At 51.8% G+C, this 24,374-nt stretch overlaps 1 protein-coding gene and 1 long non-coding RNA gene across 2 annotated transcripts in view; both read right to left on the reverse strand.

The window, feature by feature from the left end:
- Window positions 1-24,374, reverse strand: part of LOC141963247 (uncharacterized) — a 36,498-nt gene that overhangs the window by 6,833 nt on the left and 5,291 nt on the right. The window lies entirely within an intron of this gene.
- Window positions 17,688-19,214, reverse strand: SOX2 (SRY-box transcription factor 2). Its single transcript, XM_074912142.1, has one exon. The coding sequence runs from the start codon at window positions 18,638-18,640 to the stop codon at window positions 17,693-17,695; it is 948 nt and encodes a 315-aa protein (XP_074768243.1). The 5' UTR covers window positions 18,641-19,214; the 3' UTR covers window positions 17,688-17,692.

Consider the following 24,374-nt stretch of genomic DNA (forward strand, 5'->3'; position numbering starts at 1 on the left):
TCCCCCCGCTGGGAACCAAGCAAGGGGCTGGGCCCAGCAGAACCAGCCTGTCGAAATCAGGATATTTAGAGTTCTCAGCCACGCGCAAGCACCATCAGAAATCAAAGGGGCACTGCACTGAGTGAAATACTATTTTGTACTTGGCATCTGGTATTTGCTCACTTTCCAGGTGAACCCAGGCACGACGGCTGTCGGAGGACACCCTCTGGAGTGACCAATGGAACTGGACACCGATGTACCTCTCTGCTGAGATTTAATGCACTTTGTTCTCCGTTTTAATATTAAACGGCGCAGTGTTTGCCAGATTATTATCCCACTATTGCTTGTGCATTTGTCTCTTATGTCTAGTGTCTGTCATTACACAAAGCGTTTTGAAGAGCTAATTTCAAAAGACAGAAAGTCTACACTTAGTATAAAAGTCATTAAATTAGCATGACAAGCATAAAGTTCCTAGGTTATAATTTGGTTATAGATCTGAAATCTTCCCGGCTTTCTCTCTCCACTTGAAGGATGAAGGCTGCAGCAAGGCACTGACTCGAAGTTAGGACAATTGAGCTGCAGAACAGGGAGGAGATGCGGGCTCCATCACCACCTTTTTCGCAGGGCAGTGGGTGACAAGAAAGATCTCTGATTTCCCCTCACATCTCACAGCGCCCAGAGCAAGGTGTGATCAGATGGTCTTCTACTACAACAGGTGGGAACAAAAAATTAAATACATCTCGATGCATTTCTCATCGATTAAAATGTTGCTGGAATAGCAGGAACCGCTCTGGCCGTTTAGATCCCACTAAATGCTAAGATGGGAAGATGTGTTACACAAGCCGCCATTGGCTGTTTGCGCTAAAGCTGCAACGCATCCTATTTGTGTTAATCGCTTCTTCATTTCGGGAGAAAGCTGGGGAGGGGAAGGGCAGCTCCTGCCAGCTCGGTGCGTCCGGGCCCCGGCCGGGGCTCCGGGGGGGCCCGGCCCGGCCCCTCTCCCTGACAGGCTGCATTTCGACAGCGAGAAAATTGAAGAAGAGACGGGGCATTCGAACGCGATGCTCGCAGAAGAGGTTGCCCTGGTAGTTATTTAGGCTAAAAATCGGCTGTCAACTTTTTTTTTTTTTTTTTCCCCCGCCAGGATCAGCAAGGTGTGTTTCTGTGGGCTGATTTGTTTGCTTTTAACCAGGCACGCTGCGAATTGTGGAAGCTTTCCGTTTACCTTTTCTTCTTTAAGCGTTTTAATTATCATCACTGACCTGTTGGGCATACCTACAGTATCAATGTCCCTTTTACATCGCTGCCTTCCCTTTCTCTGCATGTTTCTGCTATTTAACACTTGCTACCTTTGCCATTAGAGTCCTAGAGTGACCCCCATGGGTATCTTTGAAAGAAAGACCCTCTGCATTCCAGCACTGCCTCCTTACCCAAGTAATAGCAAAGGGACCATTCAGACACATGGACCACACTGAAGCATTAATTAGGCTGATGAAATCCATAGAAATGTATGGATTCAGCATAATCGAGTTTCTTCTGCTGACTATAGTTAAGGAATACGTGAGCAGCTGGGAGAATAGAAAGTACTGTTAGGGTGAAGTCATGCATGTAATTGAGTATATTTAACATAACCATTTTAATGATCGGTGATTAAAAGTGCATCTACTTAAATTGTATACCTCTGCAATTTGTCCATATCAACTTTAGAGCACACACAAAGAAAAGGTCGTCATATAAATTTATAAACAAGATCCCTTCCTGGCTACACATGACTCGAGCTGGAATGATAACTCGGCAGCAGCAAGGGGGTAAAAGGCCTTTCGCGAGAAAACAGCTACGCCAGTGTGATATTAATTAATCACTGGTTTGGCCCCCTTTCTCTCCTAGGCAGACACAGTATTAGAAGTGCATAATAAGTGAGTTTTCTTTTCATCCGTAATTATTTATAACAATTAGATCACTCGGGAAAAAAAAAATCCCTGGGTTTCTTTCCCATATTAAAGGAGTATCATCTTTTTCCTCGCTTGACAATATTATGTGTAAGAGTGTGTGCGTGTACATATACTTTCTTTCTTTTTTTTTTTTTTTTTCCCCCACAGAAACGTTGCCGGACACCCAGCAAAAGAACGAAAGCTTCGAACTTCTCCCCTCGCTAAACTTCTAGGCGGAGAGGTAAAGGACTGGAAACACGGGCAGTGTTTGGGGGAGAGGGAGCTGATGGGCACGGCCGTGTCTCCTCGCAGGAGAGCCTCGCAGAATGGGAAATTAGCAGTCGAAATCTGCTAGTGGGGACTAGATCCCACAAAGCCCACGCGTTGGGAAGGCTGAGTGTCTCTCTCTCGCCTATTCAATCTGCCCAGGCTGGTTGCAGCGAATAAATAGAGTCATTGTGGAGCCCATACACAAACCGACCCAACTCCCTCCCCCATCCCTTCTCGCCCTCCCTCCCCCCCCTCCCTTTATGCTTAAGCGCACACAAATCTGCAACCGCTTTGCACTAAGAGGAGCCCAAACTTTTCTTCCCTTTACTGTACGACGCCTGTGGGAAAGGTTTATTCACACGTATGGAATATGTACTTATGGCAGAGAGACGGGGGTTCACGCTGGGTAAGGGAAAAGAGGAGCCTGCCAGGGGCAGGACCCATCCTGCCCTCTCCGCGCCGAGCGGGCGGGCATCCCTCTCCCCGCCGAAGATAACGGTTCAAAGTAGCCAGATGCATTAAACAGCCACAAAAGGGGCGACGGGGAGGGGGGGGGAGGTTCACTTAAGTTTCTGGTGTAAAACTGAAATCGTGCTGTCTCCCCCTCTCCCAGCACTGCTGCGAGGTGAAATCCATTTGGAGCCATCCCTGCCAGGCGGCCCGCAGCCCGGCGGGGCGGGCGGCAGCTCCGCGCCCGGGAAGTTTCTCCGTGCAAGAGAATTTGCAGCCTTGAAAGCATATTTTTCTTCCAGCTATGGTGGCACTTAAATGATAATGTAGGCAATGAAACTGGGGAGATTTATATCTTTTGGAAAGTAGGACGAGCCAGATGGTAATAGCGTCATTAACAAACAAACTTAGGATCTGCAAGTGAAGCTTGAAATTGGGAAAGAGATCTGGAGAACAAAAGGAGCTGCTGTTGAGGGGGGGAAAAAAAAGAGTCCCTCTTCTGCCGGCCAAATCTAAGAGCACATTCTGGAGGGGCTGCTCCTGCCCAGCGCTAGATAATAAACGACGGCTTTTTCCTCCCCTGTTGTGACTGAGAAAGGACAGAGAAAACTTTTGCAATAGGCAAATGTGGCATTTATTTATGTGTAACCCTTTGTAGTCTCAAGTGTCCCAAATGGGCCTTTAATTCAAATCCCTAGTTTGATACGGAGGGATCGCTTCTCCCAAGTTTATTTTAGAGAAACAAAGCTCCGCTTGTGGAAGTTGAAGGGCAGAAGTTCAGTAATTATTTTTTTGAATTAATACTAACGAATAAATATTAAAGGTTAAATGTTATTTGCGGAGAGAGTGGAAACATCTGCCGGATTTATTGCGTCCTCTCATCTTGTCTTTATTTTTTTTTTTTTTTTCCTCCCCCAAAAATGCTCCCTGATTGCTAGGAGGCACAGGCACAGCAGCGGGTGGAGGTCCCAGGGCAGGGTCAGGGTGCGGGAGGGCCCGGGAGGGGGGGGTGGGGGGGTCCCGGGGTCCCTCCCCTCTCCCCCACCGACCCTCCCGCCTTCCAGCCGGGCTGCTCCCCTGCAGCACCCTTCGGGTTTGCTCTCTAAACCGGGGGTTTCTCGATGGCCAGAGGAAAGGCCTTCAGCGCAGATTTACTCAGCAGAGTCCACGAACACCGGAGACCCACCAGCTCCAGGGCTTCAGCAGGAGGGATGGGGTGTTTGCCTCCTAAATTTTAACCAGGATGATCCCAAAAGCTATAGAAATGTTTGGAGGCCTTTAGAAGATCCCTGTATTTCCCCTCCAGAGTAAAGTTGGTGGCTATTAGATGATTAATGATTTAAAAGATGCCTGTTAACAGCCCCAAGTTGAGAGACATGGACCCACGCTCTAAAGTAAAAATGTAACGTGATTTTTTTAAAATGTGCTGGAGATCTTTAAAAGCCCCGAGGACTTACCCTTAAGGCATTATTCAAAGAAAAAAAAACTGAGACTGGCGGTTCGTCACAGGCAATTGTAAAGGGTTTCAAAGGACCGATCAAACGAGTTGGAGAGTAATCTACATTAAAGTCCGGATGGCAGTGTTACAACATGCACCTGCAGGGTATTTGCTATCCGTGCCCCTTACAGAGCTACAAATCACCATTAAAGAAAGCTGCTTAAGCTTCCTCCTCGCTTCTAGAAAGACTTACTCGGGCTCCTTCACTTTGATATTTATACATCTTGTTATTGATAAGTGTGGGGCTGTTCAGCGCTCCCTTCCCCCTCCCGGACTGTCCCCAAGCACTTTTGCACCCTCCCCCCGCCCCCCCCGCACGGCTCCAGGCGAGTGTTCGGGGGAGCCCGGCCCCACGAAAAGCAGCAGTGAGGTTCCCCCACCCCCGCGGAAACCTGCGAGGTGCTGGGGCCAGCACAAGTTTTGTTTTATTTTATTTTATTTATCTCCCCCCGCCCCCAGCCGGTGGAGCTCTCCCGGGCGGGCGCTGTCACCGGGGAGACCGGGGCAGCCCAGGCCGCATCGGCACGCTGGATGTCCCGGCGGATTTTCTCACAGTGGCGGGAGGCGCAGACATGGAAATGAGCTCATTAGGGGGGGAGTGGCAGCCGCCCAGGCCTCCCCCGCCCCCGGCCCGGCCCGGCCCGGCCCGGCCCGCTGCAGCCCGGGGCTCCGGGGGATCTCCCTCCTGTTGATGGGTTTTGGGAAAAGTCGCGGCAGTTTCATCCATCGCTGCGCAAAGCCCCGGAGCGGGCACGGTTAACCCTTGGCACGCCGCGGGGCCGCCGCTGCCGGCCGGGAGAGCCCCGGCGACCCCCTGCACCCCCATTCCCCCCGCGCTCCCAGCGTGTGCGGTGCTCCCGCCCGCTAAGTGATAACAGAAGGGAAAAGTAAAGTTGTAAAACAAACAAACAAGCCGGGAAAGGTAGAACTAAAAAAAAAAAAAAAAAAAAAAAAAATCAAGATTTTCCACCCACTCGAGGAGAAAAAGGCGCAAAGGTCAATAGGGATTCATCAACCGCTTCCCACGGTTGCAGGCAGGGCTGGCAACCCCGACTCACTGAACCTGGGCTTCTGTTTCGGGGAATTTCAGTGATCAGGTCTGTGCTCTCAATACCTTCCTCGAGTGGGTTCTTGCAAACGAACAAAAAACCCCACCCCGTCGCAGGTGTAAGGTCTTTGGGGCGGCCGTGCCCCGCGGACGGCCCGGCTGCCCGGGCGAGGTGCTGGGGACCCGGGGAGCCCCGGGGCACAGCACCGGGACCCGCATCGCTGCGGTGTGGCAGCTGGCGTGGCGTGGGAGCACCCCGGGAAGGAGCAGAAAGGCGCTTCCCCTTGCTTGCCTCGGAAAAGGATTTAGCTAGTTTGTGTCTTTTTTTTTTTTTTTTTTTTTAAGAAAGGAATAAAAGAAAAAAATCACAAAAGGAAGGGAAAACATCCCGAGTTTGGTGTATCTGCCTCATCTCTTGACACCCTGGCAGCGATGAGCTGCGCGGGGGGCTGATGCACGTCGCCCGAACCCCCCGCTGGCGGGGCCCTCAGCGCGCATCAAAGCTCGCATTGTTGGGGCTGGGGGCGAGCCGGCAGGACGGGGCAGGGGCTCGGCAGCGCTGCCAGCTCCCTCCCCCAGAGTTTGCCAAATCAGCTCCTCTCCGCGGAATTGCCCTCGGAGGGGCCGGCGGTGCCGGAGGGGAGCGGGACTCCCCCCCCCCCCCCCAGACAGAGCTGATCCCAGGCAGGTCGCCTCAAGCTCAAGGGAAAAACCTGCGCAGCGCCCAAAGCGCGGGGCGCTCCGCGGAGCAGCGCGCAGTAGAAGGCCGGGGGATGGGGCCGGGAGAGAGGATGCGCGCTGGGGTGCGCTTCCCCCCGCCCCGCCAGAAGTCGCGCAACTTCTCCCTGGGACCCATCCCGGGGGGATCCCTGTCTCCGCGGGCGTGCCCCCCACCCCGGGGCAAGCTCCTTGCCGATGGTGGAGCCGGGAGAGTTTGGGTCAGTTGGGCCGGACAGGGGGTGTCGGACAAGCAGGAGCCCCCCCGGGCAGCGGATGGCACGTAGGGGGGCTCCGCCGGGGGGTCCGTCCCGCCGTCCCCGCGGGGCTGGCAGGCCCCGGCACCTTCCCTGCCACATAACGGCGTGCGCAACTCGCAGCCGCCTCCAAACTGTTGCAAAACAAACCCCCGGCACGTCTACAGCGCTGGCAAGAAGGTGGAGAACCGCAGCGCCGAGAGCCCAAACCCCGCCGGTCCCCCCCGCCGCCGGCCCGACACCCCCCCGGCCCGCAGCTGATGGGGGGGCGCGGGGCGAGCGAGGGGCGAGCGCGCCTTGGGCCAAGCACTAATTTGGTGTGTACGCTTAAGCCTGCCATCTGAAGTGCTGTATAGCAACGGGGGGAAAGGGGTGTATTTGCGACTGGAAGATTTAGGTTGTTGCTAGGATGTGAGAACAAAAAATCTTCAATAAGTCGGGGAGGGGGGAGGACGGGGCAGTGGGGGAGGAAGGGGGGTTACAAGGTTTGTCACAGGGAAAAGTGCAGACATCTGCTGGAACTTCCATATCTAAGCTGTTCATTTACAGGAGCCAACTTCTGAAATCTCCACAATTAGATCTGCATTGTTCTTTCTCAACAACACTGCCTAGAAAGAAAAGGTCTTCTCTGTCGGGGCCAATCCAACGAAGCGTTTGACGTTATTAAATAATAAAGCGATTGTGATTTACATTGTTGTTCAGAAAAAGGGCCAATTATCCACTGTTATGTTGCCATAAAGATCATATTAACTCGAATTAGTAATCAAACAATATGCTAGCGTTAAAAGTATAGAGAGGACAACGCGACTGGTCTTGTTGCATCCTCACTTTTCCTTGTAAAACCAGAAGCATAAATACACTTGAAAGAGGCGCAGAAACTTCATCCTTAACGGGAAAAAAAGTGAGAGAGGTACCAGCGTTTGTGATTAATGGTCCCCCGTGTTGATTGTTTTCAATTAATTCAAAGGCACCCAAATCTCATATTGCTTTTTCTGTTTACAAATTAATTCTTCTTCCGAATATCGCGGGAAATGTTCCACAACGCTCCGCGAATCGGGGCGATTTTTTTGTTGATGTAAGGCTGGGTTTAGGATTGGGATTTTGGGGCGCTTTTTGTTTTGTGTTGTGTTTTGGTTTGGGTTTGGGTTTTTTTTGTGGGTTGTTTTTTTTTTTTTTTTTTTCCCAGAGTAATGCTTTTAAAAGGCTTTTGAGTTCAATCCAAAACGACTCTCACTGCCACCAAAACGCAAGCCCAGCCGCATCCTACCGCTCCAGCAAATTTCCTCTGTCATAATCAAATAATTATTTTTATTAAAGCAGTTATTAGGTTTATAACTCATTTGCCACTTAAATTTGTGCAACCAACCAAGGCGATCTAAATAGGTTTGAGTTGCCCCTTGGGTCCGGGATGTAAGCGGTAAGAAGGAGGATTAATTATGGGTGTGTGCAGCAATAGGACACAAAAGCTATCAAGTAGCGCGGGGGAAGGAAAGTGGGAAACGCGGAGAGGGGAGCCGCCGCGGTTCGCACCCCTTCACCCGGGCGGCGCCGGGCACCCCGCGCCCAGCCAGCCCGGGGAGGGCACGGGCACCCCCCGGCAAAGCCCCAACCTTCCTCCTTTTATTATTAAGCCGCACCGGGGCGAAGGTTGGCGCTGGGAGAGCTCCAACTTGTTGGCAGTAAATAAGACGCTGTCAGGTGATGATGCTCCGGAGTGTTTGAAACATCCCGAAAACAAAGTGTAAACGATCTGTATTTTTCATATAGGCGCATCGGTATGATCTCTTCTCCCCGGTGTAGACAAGATCCATTCTTTTGTGCGCGGGATGACAAGATCCGACCCCTGGAAACGTGCTCCAGGCACCCCCCGGCATCTGCCTGCTATTTCTAATGTCATTTATTGCCAACATGTTTTGTTATCAGCTGGGGGGGGGTGGGGGGGTGGGGGGAGAGTTTACTCGGAGATCAGGTAATAACTGGTTAGCTGTCAGCGTCTCCCGTTTAGCAGTATTCAGGCAAAGAATGGCTTTGCCAAACTGTTCCAGGAGCTGATGCTATTTGTTACCATGATTAGGGGAAAAAAAGAACTTTCACAGTAACATGGGTTTTTATAAGCAAACGCCGAGCAATTTTCCTCAGCGCAATGCATCAGCAAGTATATCCAAAAGAGCTTAATCTACTTCTTGCAGGATAGGTGCAAGAGAAATCAGCAAGGGCTGCTCCGGGTTGCCATGAAAATCCCGGCTCATTGGCTTGGCCGCGATAGGACGAGGCACATTAAATGCGAGGCGGAGAGGGACAGAATCAATCAGCCCCCTTGGCTGAGGAGTGAGCCCTCGCTCTGGAAATAATTTCGAATAAAACTTGAGTAACCAAGTGTAACCATCTAGCTTCCTTTGAGCAGGTCGTCGAGGGGGGAGGAAAAAACAAAAAAAAAGTGACGAAAATAAGCCAATAAGTACCAATCTGGACGGAATTAATAGGAGCGCAAAGTTTTTATCCGTGTGTGAGGATAATATATTAAGCCAGAAAGGAGACAGGTTATCTCTAAACAGGATTAATATGCATTCGTGTATAGGATTAGACCGTCGCACCTATTTAAAAACAGTGTCTCTCCTCTTCCCCACAGCATTTTATATATATTAAAAAAAAAAAGAAAAAAAAAGAAAAAAAAAAGAAAAGAAAAAAAACTTTCCCCGTTCGAAGCACTTGGAAAACGCATTTATTAATCGAGAGCTTTTTTTTTTTTTTTTTTCCCTCAATCAAATGCAACTGATGGCCCTGAATGAGCCGCCTTGTGAGGAAACGGGCCATTTTTTAAAACCTGTGATCAAAACAGACCTGTCTTCAGAGAGAGCACAGCAGATTTAAATGTTGGTCAAAAGGAGTCACAACTGTTCATTAAAAGCAAACCCTAACTAGTGCTAATGTATAGCCATTTTGTGAGCTCAGGACTGTGGAAAGAGGCGAAAAAAGTCTGAGAGTGTGAGCTGATGCCGTGCTGGCTGGCAGTGTGTGGTCTATTGTAGGGAATGTGCTTTTTCCACTGAACAGAGAGCCCCCCTCTTTTATTCCCCAGCTCTACTGCACCTGCACTGGATCAGGGAGCTACTGCCATTCACCACATCAACAGAGAAGACATCTCTGACAGCACTCAATTCATTACATTTCTTCCTGCTTTTCAAACCAACACACACACACACACACACAAAAAAAAAAAAAAAAAAAAAAAAAAAAGAGTATTGCCAATCAGTGTCGGGGGGGCAGGGAAGAAATCTTACAATACTTTATATTCGCCACTCATTTTGGATTTCATTAGTCAGAAAACTCACTTCTCAGCCAGTTACAACTTTTTCTTTCTTCCTTTCTTTCTTCCTTTCTTTGCTTAGGGGGCTGCTGGAAGGAGCCGGGGCGAGTGCCATCTCCCTTCCCGCGGCCGGGGGCGGCTGCGCGCCGGGGCCCCCCCCAGCCCCCGAGAACAGAGCGAGGGGCCGATGTCGGGTGTCCCCAGGAGAAAGAGCTACAAGTTTATTCATAATTCATGGTAGCAGAGCAGCCTGCTCTCGGGAGACGGGGAGAAAGAAACGGCCAAAGAGACCGAAGTGTCCTTAAGCAGCTGGGGGGGGTGGGTGGCGGGGGGTGTTACCGTGGGTGCCCGGGCAGGGGCGGCGGGGCAGCGCCGGGGCCGGCGGCCACCGCGGGGAGGGGACGCGCCGGTCCCCCTAACCCGGGGAGAAAGTTGTTGTTATCGGCAAAACTCCTCGAAAGGCAGTCCGGGGAACTGAGGGTTAGTTTGAGTTCTTCAAGATCCGTTTTTCAGAAGCATTTGCAAGCAAAAGAAACCGAGCCGAGGGGTTTAGATTCAGGTATTTGATCTCGCCGGATCCACACATCTAATTAGAGTGGCCTCAGCGACTGAAACGGTGTTAATTCCCATTGTTCCCTGCTCAGATCCCTTGGCCCTCCACCGCTGGGCTACTCTCTTTTTCAAAATCCAAAATAAAAATCTTTCTAAGTGAAACAAACAAAACCAAATTTCTGTATTTTCCCCCTCGCTGGCCCATTTTCCTCCATCGCGAGCAAAAGCAAACACTCCTGGGTATTTTTTCTCAGACGCTGGCAAAGAATCACACCCCCTCAGTGGGATCTTAACAGAAATAAATCACAAGGAGCTGTTGCCTACCTGAAAAGTAGGAGGAAATCCGTTTGTCTGGTTTCGGGTGTAATGTGTGTATCGATAAGGAAGACACAGCCGCCTCAGAAACGGGACCCAGTTAATCTATGGGTTTCTTTACATCAACCCCTGTTCGGATGTGTGCTTTGGAAATATTGATTCATGTGACAGGAAAGTCGCAACTACTGTGTGTGCATAACATGGGGAGGACACGGAGCGAGAACCCGCAGCAACGCAAACCCCACTCGCGGGAGAGCCAGATTGCTTTTTAAGCTAAAACTAATAATTTCATAACTGATTCACATTCAATCTGGTGCCGGTGACGTCACGGGGCATTAGCATACGAGGAGGGATGAAGCCAGTGTGGCTGGAGTTGATAAGGTGCCTCCTGAGGAATTCGCTGCTTGTTTTAATACATTAATTATTTCTCCGTCTTCTGCAACTTTTGCAATTTGTAAGAGCTTAAAGGAACCATCATTCCAAGAAATGCCAGGAGGAAACGTCGGAGAGCTTCTCCCGTGGCTCCCGCACCCCGGGCAGGAGTCGGGCAGCCGGGGGCAGCGTGGGGACGAGCCCCGGCCCCGCTCCAGGAGCAGCCGCCCGGCCCGGCCGCCCTTGCAGAGAGCTGGGGGGCTCTGGTGGTAATTAAGCGGGACCCGGCGTAAGCCCCGCTCGCCCAGCCAGGCCTCCCCAGTGCCCGGGAGCTGCTCAGGAGGGGAGGCAGTTTCGAAGGATCAGGCCCGCAGCCTGGGGGTGTGTGTGTGGGGGGGTGTGTGTGTGAGTGTGAGTGTGTGTGTGTGTGAGTGGGTGTGTCCCCCCAGGCACCCTCCGGAGACTCCCCGCGGGAGAGGCTCTGCAGAGGCCTGTGTTTCTCTCCAACACCCGGTGGGATTCCCCCCCTCTACTCCACCCTTCCCCCCACGCCCCCTCCCCCGTTAATCACGACTTTCTGAAAAAAAAAAAAAAAAAAAGCGCCCACATTACGTCATCAGCCCTGACTGCTGCGGAGATGATGGGGTCACCGAGGTCCCGGGGCGGGGGAGCCCGCAGGGGGCCGGGCCTCCCCCCACGCCCCGGGGCAGCGGCCCAGGGCGCGGGTCTCCGCCATCTGCCCGGGAGCGAGGGCGCATCGCGGCCGGGGGGGGCCGGCGCAGCCCTGTGCCCGCTGCTGGGCTCCGGGGAGAAGGACGAGGTTTGGGGAGCCCAGCTCCGCGCCCCGGGGCTCCCCCGGGGGCTTGTCGGGGTCCCGCTGACCCCCCGGAGCCTCTAGGAACGAGCGGCGTGGCCGCTTTGGCCCCACCGAGCTCCTCCGGGCCCCGCGGGAGCGGCCTGGCAGCCCCTCGCCCCTTGGGGTGCCCCTCAGGGACCCCCCGGAGCTGCGGGCCCTCTCACTCCTCCGAAGAAGTCAACGGCCTTGGAGCAACCGCTCGGTGACTTGAGTCTGAAACGCACTTGGAGAGGGGGGAGAGGTTTTTTCATCGGGGGGAACGTGGGGAAGAAGATACAAACCAAATATATAGAATTAAAAAAAAAAAGAAAAAAAAAAAAAAAAGAGTAAAAAATCCCCCCAAACAAAACATAAAACCACGCCGTAAAAGCTCTCGTCCACGCGGCAGAGGTCCGGAGGCGGAACGCCCCGCTGGTTCCCGCAGCCGGAGTTATCGGAGACAAACTCCGGGAGAAAGTTGCCCGGCCCGGCCCCGCTGCCCGCACGGCCGCCCCCGGCCCGGCCCCCGAGCAGGGGCTCCCCCCGGCGCTCCCCTCTTCCGCGGTGCCGGCGTCTGCTGCGGGAGAGCCGGGCCGGCGGGCACCGACCTCCTTCCGTGCAGCAAGTGTCCGAGCCCGGCTCGCCGCCGACCTTGCTAAATTATACTGAAAAATCAGAGCTTTCGGCGCGCCCCCCCCCCGCACGCACAGGCGCACACGGGTACAAACACACTCGCACACACGCACCCTCACACGCACACAGGGCTCAGCCACAGCGAATCCGCTGCGGACTCCAGAAGCAAAGCTCCAAAACCATCACGACAAGGTTTGGGGGGTTTGCTTTGTTCCTCCCCTCCCCGCTCCGGCCGCTCGGCCCCTGCCAGCGCAGGCTGCCCCGCCGCGCTCCCCAGCGCGGAGCGAAGCGGACAGCGCGGCCGGGCCGCGGGTGCGGTGCCGGGGCACAGTCGGCGCGGTGCCGGCCCGGGGGATGGAGCTCGCCCTCCCGCTCCCGCACGGCCAAATGTGTAGCTCCGGGAATTTCCATTCCTGGGGTCCTTGGGGTTTTTTGTTGGGTTTGTTTTGTTTTGTTGTTGTTGTTGTTGGGGTTTTTTTTCCGTCTCGCGAGTGAAACAGCCCCCACACTCACTTCAGCGCTGAACCTCCTCGCCAAGTGAACTGATTCTTCAAAAGCGAAATAGTACCAAACTTCTTGCCATTCCCCGTGCCATCGTCATAAAAACTGGTTTTAATTACCAAACTAAAATAACGGTGGTGCTAACTAGCAGGCGATCAAACCGCAATCAAACTTCAATCTCTGAGCAGTTAGCTATAAACTGTCAGCAATTGAAAAGTAAACCTGGTGCACACAAAGGCTCTGTTTAATTTTCTTGTTGTAATGGCTCTAAATGAGGACCCCATCACTATGCAGTTAAGCGGTGTTGCTTGTCCCCCTGAGGCGCTGATCAGTTCTTTTTAATGTGAGAAAACTGGCAGCTCGAAGCCCGTCAATGGAGCTCCCACAACAAAAGTCCTGAAAAGCTGAATGAATTGGGTTTGTAATTACTGCTTCCCTCTCCCCCCTTGCAGCTTATCTCTTATTCATTCAACATATATTATTGTCACCTAATCGCACACTCCCAACATTTTTTTTTTTTTTTAGTATCTACTACTGCGGACATGTTTGTTGTAGAAATTAAACAAAATAATCCTCCCTTCTCTCGCCTCAACACCCCCCACCCCCCCCCCCAACAAAAATGTTGAAACGACAGTGTCAGGCGAGGCTGGCTGGCGTTAAAAACGCGAAGACGAAGCTCTCCTGCCATCTGAGTGTCAGCATTTTGCATATATCCTCGGAAGTCTCGTAGGCACCGAAGCAGGCTTTAGATTTTAATATTTGAGTTAGATCAGGATTTAAATAACTGAAGTGTATCTAATCACACGTATCAGTAATAGGCCTCTTTCTTTCAGTGGGACCTATATTATATACTACTTAAATTGCTGAGCTATCTCCCTCCTATTCGGAGGCAGATATACAGGTCTGCTGCCCGTTTAGGACGAGGAGGAATTAATCTTGAGAGAGAACACGCTGCTGCGGGGATCACCGCCACCCCCGATGTCCCACACGACACCAGTGGGCATCTCAAGGAATAAAAACTATGTTTTCAGCCAAGAAATGTCTGATGGCAGCCGGCAGCCGCTGGCCCCGCGGGCCGGAGCAGGGACTGCGAGGCAGAGAGCCTCTCCCCAGGTCCCCCACCGCAAGAAGCTGTCGGTTGCAGAAATAAGTACAGCTATTACAACCAAATCTACTAACAGTCTAAATAATTAATTGAACCATTGCTCTTTGACCCTTGGAAAGTCCAGTAGGGACCCGTTTGTAGTAATAATACCCCCGAATGAGCCCTTGTCAAATATTCATTTAGTGGTTAATGTGAGCGATTTCCCCCTGGGACAGTCTGTAATACCAGCTTCCCAGCTTTGGCAAGAAACCCTGCTAATCTACCTCTCCAGTTCCGCAAAATATTTTAACACCCCAGTCCTTAAAAAGCCGTAAAAAAATCACAGGGGAAACTATAATCTTATCCTTGGGTTCATTTCGGCTCTGCAGAAGGTTAGTAAAACATTACACTGGCGCTCCTGGACCGAGCATCATCCCCCTGGCTAGAAAGCACACAACAATTCACCGGAGGGAAAACACAGAGAACCCAAAAGGTCTGCAATAACCAAAATAAAAACACAGCTACGAGCTCTGCTACACATTTCAGCTGCCATAAACGAAAGCCCAGGGTAATGGCTTAGGTGTAAATAGGGTTATTGAATGTGTTGAATTTAAAATTAGCAGACAATGGCGTTCCTCCAAGTAACACTTTAAAAATAAAATCATTCAGCTGTACGTGTAAAATGCTGTGGGTTATCCTCCCTGAAGGGAGGGAGGGAGGGAGGGAGGGATGGATGGATGGATGGATGGATGGATGGATGGATGGTGGATGGATGGTGGATGGGTGGGTGTAAGGAATCTGTCCACGGGAGATCAGGTTTCAACCACATATATTCCACATCGTACTCCGAAATCTAAGCTTAAACAAATTGCCCATATAAAAAGTTGCTGAATTCACTAAACCTGAATATGTGGCTTAGTGCCTTTTGTTTAACGGTATTAGCTCGCCTTCTCTGTGCGAATTGTAAAAGAACCAACATTTCCAGCTACCCCCCTCGAATATTTTAGTTAGCACTTCAAAAAGGGGCCAGGTTTTATTGCTGTTAATTGGCTAAGATTCGCTTTAAAAAAATGGAATCGCGATATCGATTGGGCTTTTATTCCTGGTTCTCTTTTCCCAACGAGGCGAGCGGGAGCGGGGATGTGGGCTCGTTACCACGTGAATAATCCCCAGACGCATTGCAAATGCTCACAGCTCTGAAAAAGAATATTTTACTCGTTGCATTAACGTAAAAGAAATAGAAAAGGTTGGGAATCTGCAGAAATTGCTGTGCTGCCCAAGTACCGCGACGGTGCAGAAATAAAAAGGACAAAGGGAGCTAAACTACAAAACCAGGCAGCGAGCAAAACTCCACATCTCCTAGTCTGGCAAGGTTAGTTTTCATCTGGACAGCAGGCTTCAAGGATGGAGGCCAAGACTGAGCCTAGGAAATAGAGCTACCAACTAAAAGCCACAACCAGCCAGGTAACTTTTTTGTGTAGGTGGTTTTTTTTTGTTGTTGTTTTGGTTTTTTTCCCTGCCTTCTTCCTCCACGAGCTAAAGCAAAATTCAGTGACCGACAAGAAATACTAGAGAGAAAAGCTGAGCAACACTTGCCCCCGTTCCGGAGTGCCTACTTCGTGCCTTGCCTAAGCCAACCATCACATCTTTCCTTGCCATGCACAACACGCCATTAGCAGACGACACGACCAGTTTGCAATCACAGTGCCCCCAATTTCGCTGCCGTTACATATTTTTAAAATTATTATTATTATTTGCATCTCCCTCACGCGTTTCCCATGGGAAGTCGCAGCCGCGTTAGCAGCACCAAATAAACGCTGGGGCTGGGGGGGGACGGACGGGGGGGACGGGACACACACAGGGGCTGCCGCAGCAGTTGCTGGGCTCTGCTGCCCGCCGGCCCCGGCCCCGGCCCCTGCCCTGCCCGGGGACGACGGGCCCTGCCGGCGGCCAGAGCGCGGCCGCCAGCGCGCAGCAGCGCGGAGCCGTCTCCTCGGCAATTGCGGTTACAACTGTACAAAGTAAAACTCTACCTGGCACGACTGGCGGATCTCTCCTCCTATTTGGCGGGCGCCACCGCTTCTCTTTGGGGCTTGTGACCGGCTGCAGAGCGAGTCCGAAACGGGGCGACACCGCGCTGGCAATTTAAGAAATAGGATTCAAGAAAGAGCTGTGATAAAGCGTGAAAGTCTCCGGCATTCGACCTTTTTTTGTTTGTTTGTTGCTTTTCTTGTTTCTTACCTTTGCCCGGCCGAGCCCCCCCTCCTCGCCTTCTCCCGCGCTGCCCAGGAGCCAGGGAGGAAAGTTTGGGAAGTCCCGAACAAAGGGAGCGGGGAGCGCTCAGCCCCGGGCCGCGCCCCGCGTCCAGCCGCGGAAGGCCGGTTCCCCTCCCGCGTGCCCCGGAGGGAGACGGCACCGTGGGGAAAAGAGAAAGAAAGGCTCTGCGCACTCAAAGGCGGCGCCGCTCGCAGGGCCCCCGGCCCGGGCGGCCGCTCCCGCCGGCCCCGCCAGCCCCCGGCCCGGCCCGGCCGCAGGCAACAAGTGGGCAAAAGCAGCCGCCCCCGACCCCCCCGTACCCCATCGCACCCCGCGACCTCGGAAGGGAAGGGAATTGGGGAAGGAGCGTCCCGCTCCGCACCCCCGTCCCCCCGCAGGAGGCACAGGCAGTTATTCCATTACAGCTATCGCGCTTTCTCTCTCTATACATACATACAAAAATATTCATGCGTTATATATATTGCTGCATTATTTATCGTACTCGGTTGTCTACGATGATACCTTCTACTGCATGAATTATTTAAAAAACATCTTGCGTTACAAAAAATAAATCCAAGACTCAAGCGGAACTTCAGTGTCCATATGTCAAAAATTTATTTATCTCAAACTGTGCATAATGGAGTAAAAACTTAACTTGAATATGTACCTGTTATAAGGATGGTATTAGTTCAAATATATACATGGACTGTCGGCAGACTGATTTCAAATAATACAGAGCCGAATCTTTAAAATACAACTACGGAAAATGAGGAAAAAAAAAAAAAAAGAACTTAAAATATCATCACAATAAATTTACAGAAATATTACAAACCATAAGAAAATATTTCAAACACAGTAATTTCAGGTTGGTTTTTTTTTTTTTTTTTTTTCTTTTCATTTCTTTGAACAGGATGAAGTCTGGAAACAAAAAGTTATTATAAATTAACAAACGGCGTGTGAACCTGCATGGCAATTTTTGCTTTTTTAACAAGAAGTAAAAAAAAAAAAAAAAAAAAAATTTAGTACAATCTAAACGTTTGCCCTTTTACAGCAAACCAAGCCCATGGTTCGCAAGTACTCATCCTACCTTTTTTGTCTTTTGTACAATTTCTAAAACAATTTAAATGTCCAAATGCTGTAAAATAATTTTCTCTCCTCTCGCAGCTGCTATAAATCCAGCTGCCAAAGCCGCAATGCTCCAAGTAGACTCTATTTTTTAAAAAATAATTGGCAAATTTGCGAGTTTTTTTTTTTTTCTTCTCTCTAAATTACCAATGGACATTCTGATTGCCATGTTTCTTTTGATAAATACTGTACAAAAGTTGCCTGCAAATATTAAAACATTTTCCTCTTCGCTCTTTGAGTCTAGCTCTAAATATTATTGGTAAAGACTTTTGCAAACTTTCTGCAAAGTTCCTACCTTTTTCACTAGAACTTTTTAAAAGTTTTGTGTAGTTGCTTCCCCTCCGAGATCTATACAAGTTCCTTGTCGGTTTAATTTCTGCCACCACCCCCCCACCCCCACCCCCCCACCCCCCCCGCCCCGAGTTTTCTCTGTACAAAAATAGTCCAAAAAAAAAAAAAAAAGTCCAGAATTTCTAATAAAAGTTTTTTTGTTGTTTGTTTGTTTTGTTTAGTTTTCCTCCCTCCCCTTCCCCCCCCCCCCCCCCGCCCCGGCCCCTTTGTCTTACATATGTGATAGAGGGAGTGTGCCATTAATGGCTGTGCCAGGAACAGGTGCACTCTGGTAGTGTTGGGACATATGAAGTCTGCTTGGGGCAGCTGGTTCTGGTACTTCAGCACCTGGTAGATACATGCTGATCATGTCCCGAAGGTCCCCAGCTTGGCAAGGAGCCCTTGAATGAGACGAGGAAGTGACTACGGGGGGACTGGAGCTGGATTCCGTCTTGACCACCGAGCCCATGGAGCCCAGGGCCATGCCCGGGGTCCCCTGTTGGGAGTAAGACATGCTGTAGGTGGGCGATCCGTTCATGTAAGTCTGCGAGCTGGTCATGGAGTTGTACTGCAGGGCGCTCACGTCGTAGCGGTGCATGGGCTGCATCTGCGCCGCGTTGTGCGCGTTCAAGCCCGGGTGCTGCGGGTAGCCGAGCTGCTCTTGCATCATCCCATAGCCTCCGTTGGTCCAGCCGTTCATGTGCGCGTAACTGTCCATCCTCTGGTTCACCCCAGCTCCCAAGGTGGCCCCAACCCCTACCCCAGTCGTCATGGTATTGGTGCCCGGTGCCAGTAAGCCCCCTGGCAACGTGTACTTATCCTTCTTCATGAGGGTCTTGGTTTTCCTCCGGGGTCGGTATTTATAATCCGGGTGCTCCTTCATGTGCAGAGCTCTGAGCCGCTTGGCTTCGTCAATGAAGGGTCTCTTTTCCGCCTCGGATAAAAGTTTCCACTCCGCCCCGAGCCGCTTGCTGATCTCGGAGTTGTGCATCTTCGGGTTCTCCTGGGCCATTTTCCGCCGCTGCCCGCGGGACCACACCATGAAGGCGTTCATGGGGCGCTTGACCCGGTCCGGGCTGTTCTTCTGGTTGTTGGCGGCCGAGTTCGAGTTGCCCGTGCCTCCCCCCGAAGTTTGCTGGGGGGCGGGAGGTTTCAGCTCGGTTTCCATCATGTTGTACATTCAAACTACTTTTGCCTGGAACCAGCCTTGAGCAGAGAAGCGAGGAGCAGCCGCAGCGAAGTCCCAAGCCGGACTTTTTTTTTTTTTTTTTTTTTTTCCTAGGGAGGGGTAGGAAAGGGGGGAGGGGGACTCCCCAAAACCACACTTGGATCAAGATCAGGATCTTCCTCTTCGCTGATGGATTAATAATGCTAATAACTGCTATTATTACCGCCGGAGCCTCGATTTTAAAAAACTTCTTCTTCCTCCTTTTTCCCTTTTCTCTGCCTGCCGCTCTCTCTCTCTCTCTCTCTCCACCTCAGTCTTAAAGAGCCAGCAAACTACTTTACCCCCTTTTGCAAACACACACTCTCTCTCTCTGCCTTGACAACTCCTGATACTTTTTTGAACAAGTTAATAGACAACCATCCATGTGATGGGGGCTTGTCAGGGAATAAATGTGTTCGCCCCGGCCAATCAGCGCGCGGCGGCTCCGCCACTGAGGACAAGTCTCTACCCCTGGTTTTGCATGAAACGGGGCGGGGGCTCGGAGCCGCCGGGACGGCTCGGCGGGGGAGGCGGGCCCGGAGGCGGCCCAGGCAGCCACTGGGAAGCCTTTGTATCCCCCCTTCCAGCAACAGGTCACACACGCCTTTTGGAGGAAGTGGGTAAACAGCATTGTTGCTACGTGTTTTTTTTTTTTTTCTTTTCTTTTTTTTTTTTTTTTTTTTAAAGTTGGTGTTGGCTTGGGGCTGGGAGAAGCCATGGGGGGAGTGGAGCGGGAACGGCTTCCCCCCGGCCCCCACTACCCCCCCCCCCGCTTTCGCCGGTGCCCTGCGGGACGGAGGGGCCGCCGGGCTGCGCGGGGCCCTGCGTGTGCAGCACTCGCCCCGTCCAGGCCGGCCCCAGCGCGCCAAGCCCCGGCCGGGGGTCCCGGTGGAAGCGGAGCCCCCGGCCGGGCCCCGCGCCGCTCCTCCCCGCCGCCTGTCGCCGCCGGGGAGCCGAGCTCGCCCCGCACAGCCGGGGGAGGCTGCGCCCTTGTCGCGGCCTTCCCCCGGCCCCGCTCCGTCCCGGCCGTAGCTCACGCCGCGCAGCCCTCCCCTCCGGGCTCGGAGGATAGCGGGGGGTGTCCAGCGCCAACACGGGGCCCCCAAATGTCGTCCCTGCAGGACACAAAGCGGAGCAGGGACCCCCTGTGCAGGGGCTGGGGCGGGGGCCGAGGCGCGCTCCGTCCCGGTGCCGTAACGCTACCCCGCCGCGGGCATCGTGCGGGCGGCACTGGGTGGGCGCGCAGCGCGGGGGGAGCGCGGCCGGGCGCTACAAATAGGTAGTTTTGTTTCTCTTGTTGTCACTACACGGGCCGCACAAAGCCCCGGCTAAGTTTACTTCCACTCTCTTGTTGGGATCTTTGTTGCTAAAACGCACTTGACGACAAAGGAAGGAGGGGAGAGAGGACGCGGGGCGGGGGGGGGGGGGGGCCGGCTCCACGCGCGCCGCCGCCCCATCCGCGGTGTCCCGCGCCCCTCCGCGGCCTCCCCCGCCCCTCGGGGCGGCCGCTCCGCCTCTCGGCCCGATCCCCCCTCACAGCGTTAAACCGGAGGGGGTGAGGGGCGGCGGGGGGGACCCTGGAGCAGGGGCCCGGGGCGCGGAGCGGGCGGGGGCCGCGCCCGGGCGCCCCGCGCGGGCTCAGCCGCGGCGCTGCGGCGCCCCCTGCCGGCCCGGCCGCGCCCCGGGCGGGGAGGCGCCGCCGGGAGAGGGACGGGGAGAGCCGGGGCGGGGGGGAAGGGACCGCGCAATTACACCCAATCGAAATAATAACAATAAAAAACCGCCAGCGAACAAGGACGCGTCTTTTGCTGCGTGTGGATTATGCAAATAAATCCTATCGGCTTTAATGTGTTTAATTCGAAAATGTATATATAACCGGTAGATAAGTGATAGGTTAAACCATCGAAAAATAGGTGCAAATTACGAGATGTGGGATATAAACGGATTCTGATCGTCCAGACACTCCTGAGGGCAATGCGGCTGTTTACTTTCTTATTGTTCTCCCTTTGGTCTGAAGTTGATAACGTTATTCCGGCGGGAAAAAAAAAAAAAATCTTAAAGATAATTAAGTTTGAAAAAAGAAAACGGGGGTGGGGGGTGGTGTTTGTTCATCGTAATAAACTGATAACTGAGGGCTGGTGGTGCACAGGCGAGGTGTTATTTTTGCTCCGGCTGTAGCTGCAGGAGGAGCGTGGGGTGCGTGCCCCGGGGCTTCACGCAGGACCAGGGCGGCATGGGCTTCCCTGTGTACGCTTGGGGCCTTTCGGGGCCTGGCCCTTTCCTAACTGCATTTATCATGTGAATAAAGGATGGGAAATGACTAACGATTGTGTTATCACAGCTCTATTTTAATTAACAGTTTTAATTATCGATGCAATAAACGATCTGGCATATATACATAATAATGCACTACATAAAATAAGGTGAGGGCGATGGCTCTTTTGGGGCATTTTCTGCCTTTTCTCTGGGTGTGTGGAGGTGTGCTTGGTGGGGAATATGGACACACACACACTGGCGGAAGCAGAGGCAGACCGGGATGCTGGCTATAAAATAAAATGGAAAAAAAAAAAAAAAAAAAAGAAAGATGAAATGGTCCCCGGTTTTCTGTATTAATGACAATAACAACAGCAGTCTCTGGAAGAATATAGCCACGCTGGAAGGGAGGCCTGCGGAGGGTTGGTTTAATCTGAGTGGATTTAAAAAATCGTTGCCTTTGGTATAATTTATGGAAATGAAAAGTGCTTACATTAAACAAATAGTCTGCAAATGTTCTCAGTGATGGGCTCTGCTGCACACGCACTCTTATTTCCAGGTTATGAGTGTCTTAGAAAGAAAATGAATGCTAACTACTTGGATTTCATGTATTTATTGTTCTAATACTCGCCGATTTCTCTAAAAGCCCTAAGGATGCAACCTATCGTGTTAACTGTATCGGAAAAAATATACACATTTTCATATTATTTTTTTCCTGAACCTACTAGTAACCAATCTAAAGCAAACTATTAAGCAGTCTTGTGGAGATGGGAGATTGCAGCTCCATTTTTTGTCCTTAGCTGCAAATAGAGGTTTAACTTGCAGTAATTAGGTGAGAACTAGCCAAGCATCTTACTATTATGATGCTTGTTAAAAACGCTTCTTTTCTGCATCTGCATTTGAGTGTGTTCCCCTCCACTCTTAATCTTCTTATGGAAATGAAGGCGAACGGCAGGGAACCTGCAGAGACTTAGAGAATGTCCTTGTTAACTGGAATTTCTCAGCATTGCTAATTAGCAGAGTTTGACGACCACCAGTATTGGGGAAAGCTCTGTTTAGCCACTCACAAACCCTTCCGAGGAAGAGCAGACTAATTTTATTTTGTAATTAAAATCTGAAAAGGGCCCTATTTGACAGTTAGGGCTATGAGAGCTTTATCTCCCTGTGAAATAATTACTGCCTTGATAACTCAATTTTCTGCAAAATGTCAACTGTGAGCTCCAAAAGTTTTAATTTCATTACGTTAAAAAAAAAAATAGAAATACGCGAAGACGAAGATGTACAGAGAAATTTCTTCTTCCACCTCTGATGCTGAAACAGCCCCGCGCCCGGGAGCCGAAGTTAGCCAGGGAAGTTTTAACGCGCCAACTATCCCCCAATCTCTGGGGAATGTCAAATATCACATGGCGAGCTTGAGGTACGTCCCGAGGAAAGGTGGGGGAGATACACCCTGGAATGCCCTAGAATAAAACCGCATTTGAAGTGGGTAGGGACCCAGCGAAGGGGTAGGGGGCCGGAGGAGCCCCGCGGCCAGACCCGCCGGGGCCGCCTTTCCCCAGGCTCCTGCGCGCTCCCGAGGTGGGGAGAAGGCGAGATTTCCTCAGCCAAACAAATATCTCACACGGCGACGGCCGGAGACCCAGCGACAACCGCCGGGCACTGAAAGAAAAAGCTCAAATAAACTTCAGAAGTTCGGCGGGGCCGAGCGCGGGTGAGGGCGGCGGCGCGCCCGGCCCGCGCCCCCCGGGGGTCCTCGCCGCCGCCCGGCCCGGCCCGGGGCCACCCTCCCTGCGAGGCCCGAGGGCGGCTGGTGGGGAGATCTGGGGGGAACCGAGGCTCTGGAGCAAGTGTAATCCACTCTGCTTACGTTTTGGATATTTTTTTATTATTATTTAAAACGGTTTAATCTCCTTTTTGTCCCTGCCTGTCCAGCAAGTCTCCCGATTGTCTCTCTCAGAAGTAGCATTACACGTACAAACCAACGAGAGGGGCGAGTCACGACCGCTCCCGCCAGACCCCATTTCGCCCAATAATTTCATTCAAGGGCTCTAAGGACCCTTGAAAGCCGGGGAATGCGGAGGGAGCTCCGCGGTCCTCCCGGCCTCCCCTTTCATCCTCCTTCTCCCTAAGGAAACCGCAGGGCGAGCACACGTGCGGCCGGGCGACCAGCCTAAGGCCCGAGCCCTCGCCGAACCGCGGGGCCCGGGGACGTGGGGGGACATCAGGGGATACCGGGGGACACCGGGGGACGCGGGTCCCCCGAGCCGCTGATCTCTGCCGGCACCCGCCCGCGGCGGCGGGTACCGCCGTGCCCTCCGAGCGGCCCCTCTGCCACCTCCCCGCCCGGCCACCGCCGCATGCATGAGTGCGCTGCTGCTGCTGCTGCGGGGTAGGCGTTAAAAAACAAAACGCGGGGAGGTTAAAAAAAAAAAAAAAAAAGAGAGAGAGAAAAATAAAAGAGAAAAAAAAAAAAAAAAAAAGAAAAAAGAGGAAAAAGAACCGGCTCCACCTTTCTCCAGAGCTATGAGAAGCGAAATTTAAAAAATAAATACATCTCAGATCCTGAGACGAGTTTAACGTGCACAATAAACAGCAGAAAAGCCGGCTCGCACACACCACCTCTCAAAGTCGCTTTGAAAAGGCTTCTCAATAAATGGAGTAGCCGATTGTCCAAACACGCTTCCAGGACTCTTCATAAATAGCCAACAGCCTCCTCAAACTCTCCACGATTTTTCCCCTGTATCTAAAATAACACTCCTGGACCTCCTTCCCAGAGGAGATCATAATTGAAGCCCGTACTTTTTCTCACATGACCTTAAAAATAAATCACAACATCAAGCACCAGTGGCGAGGATAAACTCAGGAATTACTGCACAACATAACGGGGTGAAATTACAGTTGAATGTAGGCCCTTTAGCTGGAAGGCAACCCCCTCGAGCAGGATCCTTTTTGGCAGTCTATTTGAAGTTATCTTTCCTTCCTAGTTTTATAAGAACAAATGAGTTTTCTTTTCCCATTGTAGTTGAATGAACTCATGTATATTAAACACAAAACCCCTCCTGAAGAACGCTAACTGCTTTGCTTAAACCCACAAAGGCACAAAAATCCAGAATTGAAGGTTTCCAATTCCTGAATAAGTCCCCTTAACTCTCTCAGGCTCGCAGGAGAGAGAGAGATTGGGGACATTTTCTGAAAGTCTTAATGCCTGGAAGGGGCTATCTCAAATAGAGATGTATTGTCTTTAGCAAAAGTTGAAGCTTCTATTTTATTTCCCTCTTTTCCCCTCACCATCTTTGTGTTGACTTAAGAAAATAATGGTGTAAAAAAGTGTCTGTTCATGGGATCACACGTGTCGCCCAAATCAAATGAAGTCCTCTTTGGCCCCAGCGCAGTTTTGATGGAATTATTCCGGCTCCTCCATTGAATTCACACCATTTCCCGAAGCAGCTCTGGC

Source organism: Athene noctua, chromosome 8 (genome assembly GCF_965140245.1).
Source record: "Athene noctua chromosome 8, bAthNoc1.hap1.1, whole genome shotgun sequence".
Taxonomy (NCBI): Eukaryota; Metazoa; Chordata; class Aves; order Strigiformes; family Strigidae; genus Athene; species Athene noctua.

Excerpts from the sequence above, each read along its gene's own strand:
- SOX2 (XM_074912142.1), bottom strand. The coding sequence starts at position 18,640 with ATGTACAACATGATGGAAACCGAGCTGAAACCTCCCGCCCCCCAGCAA.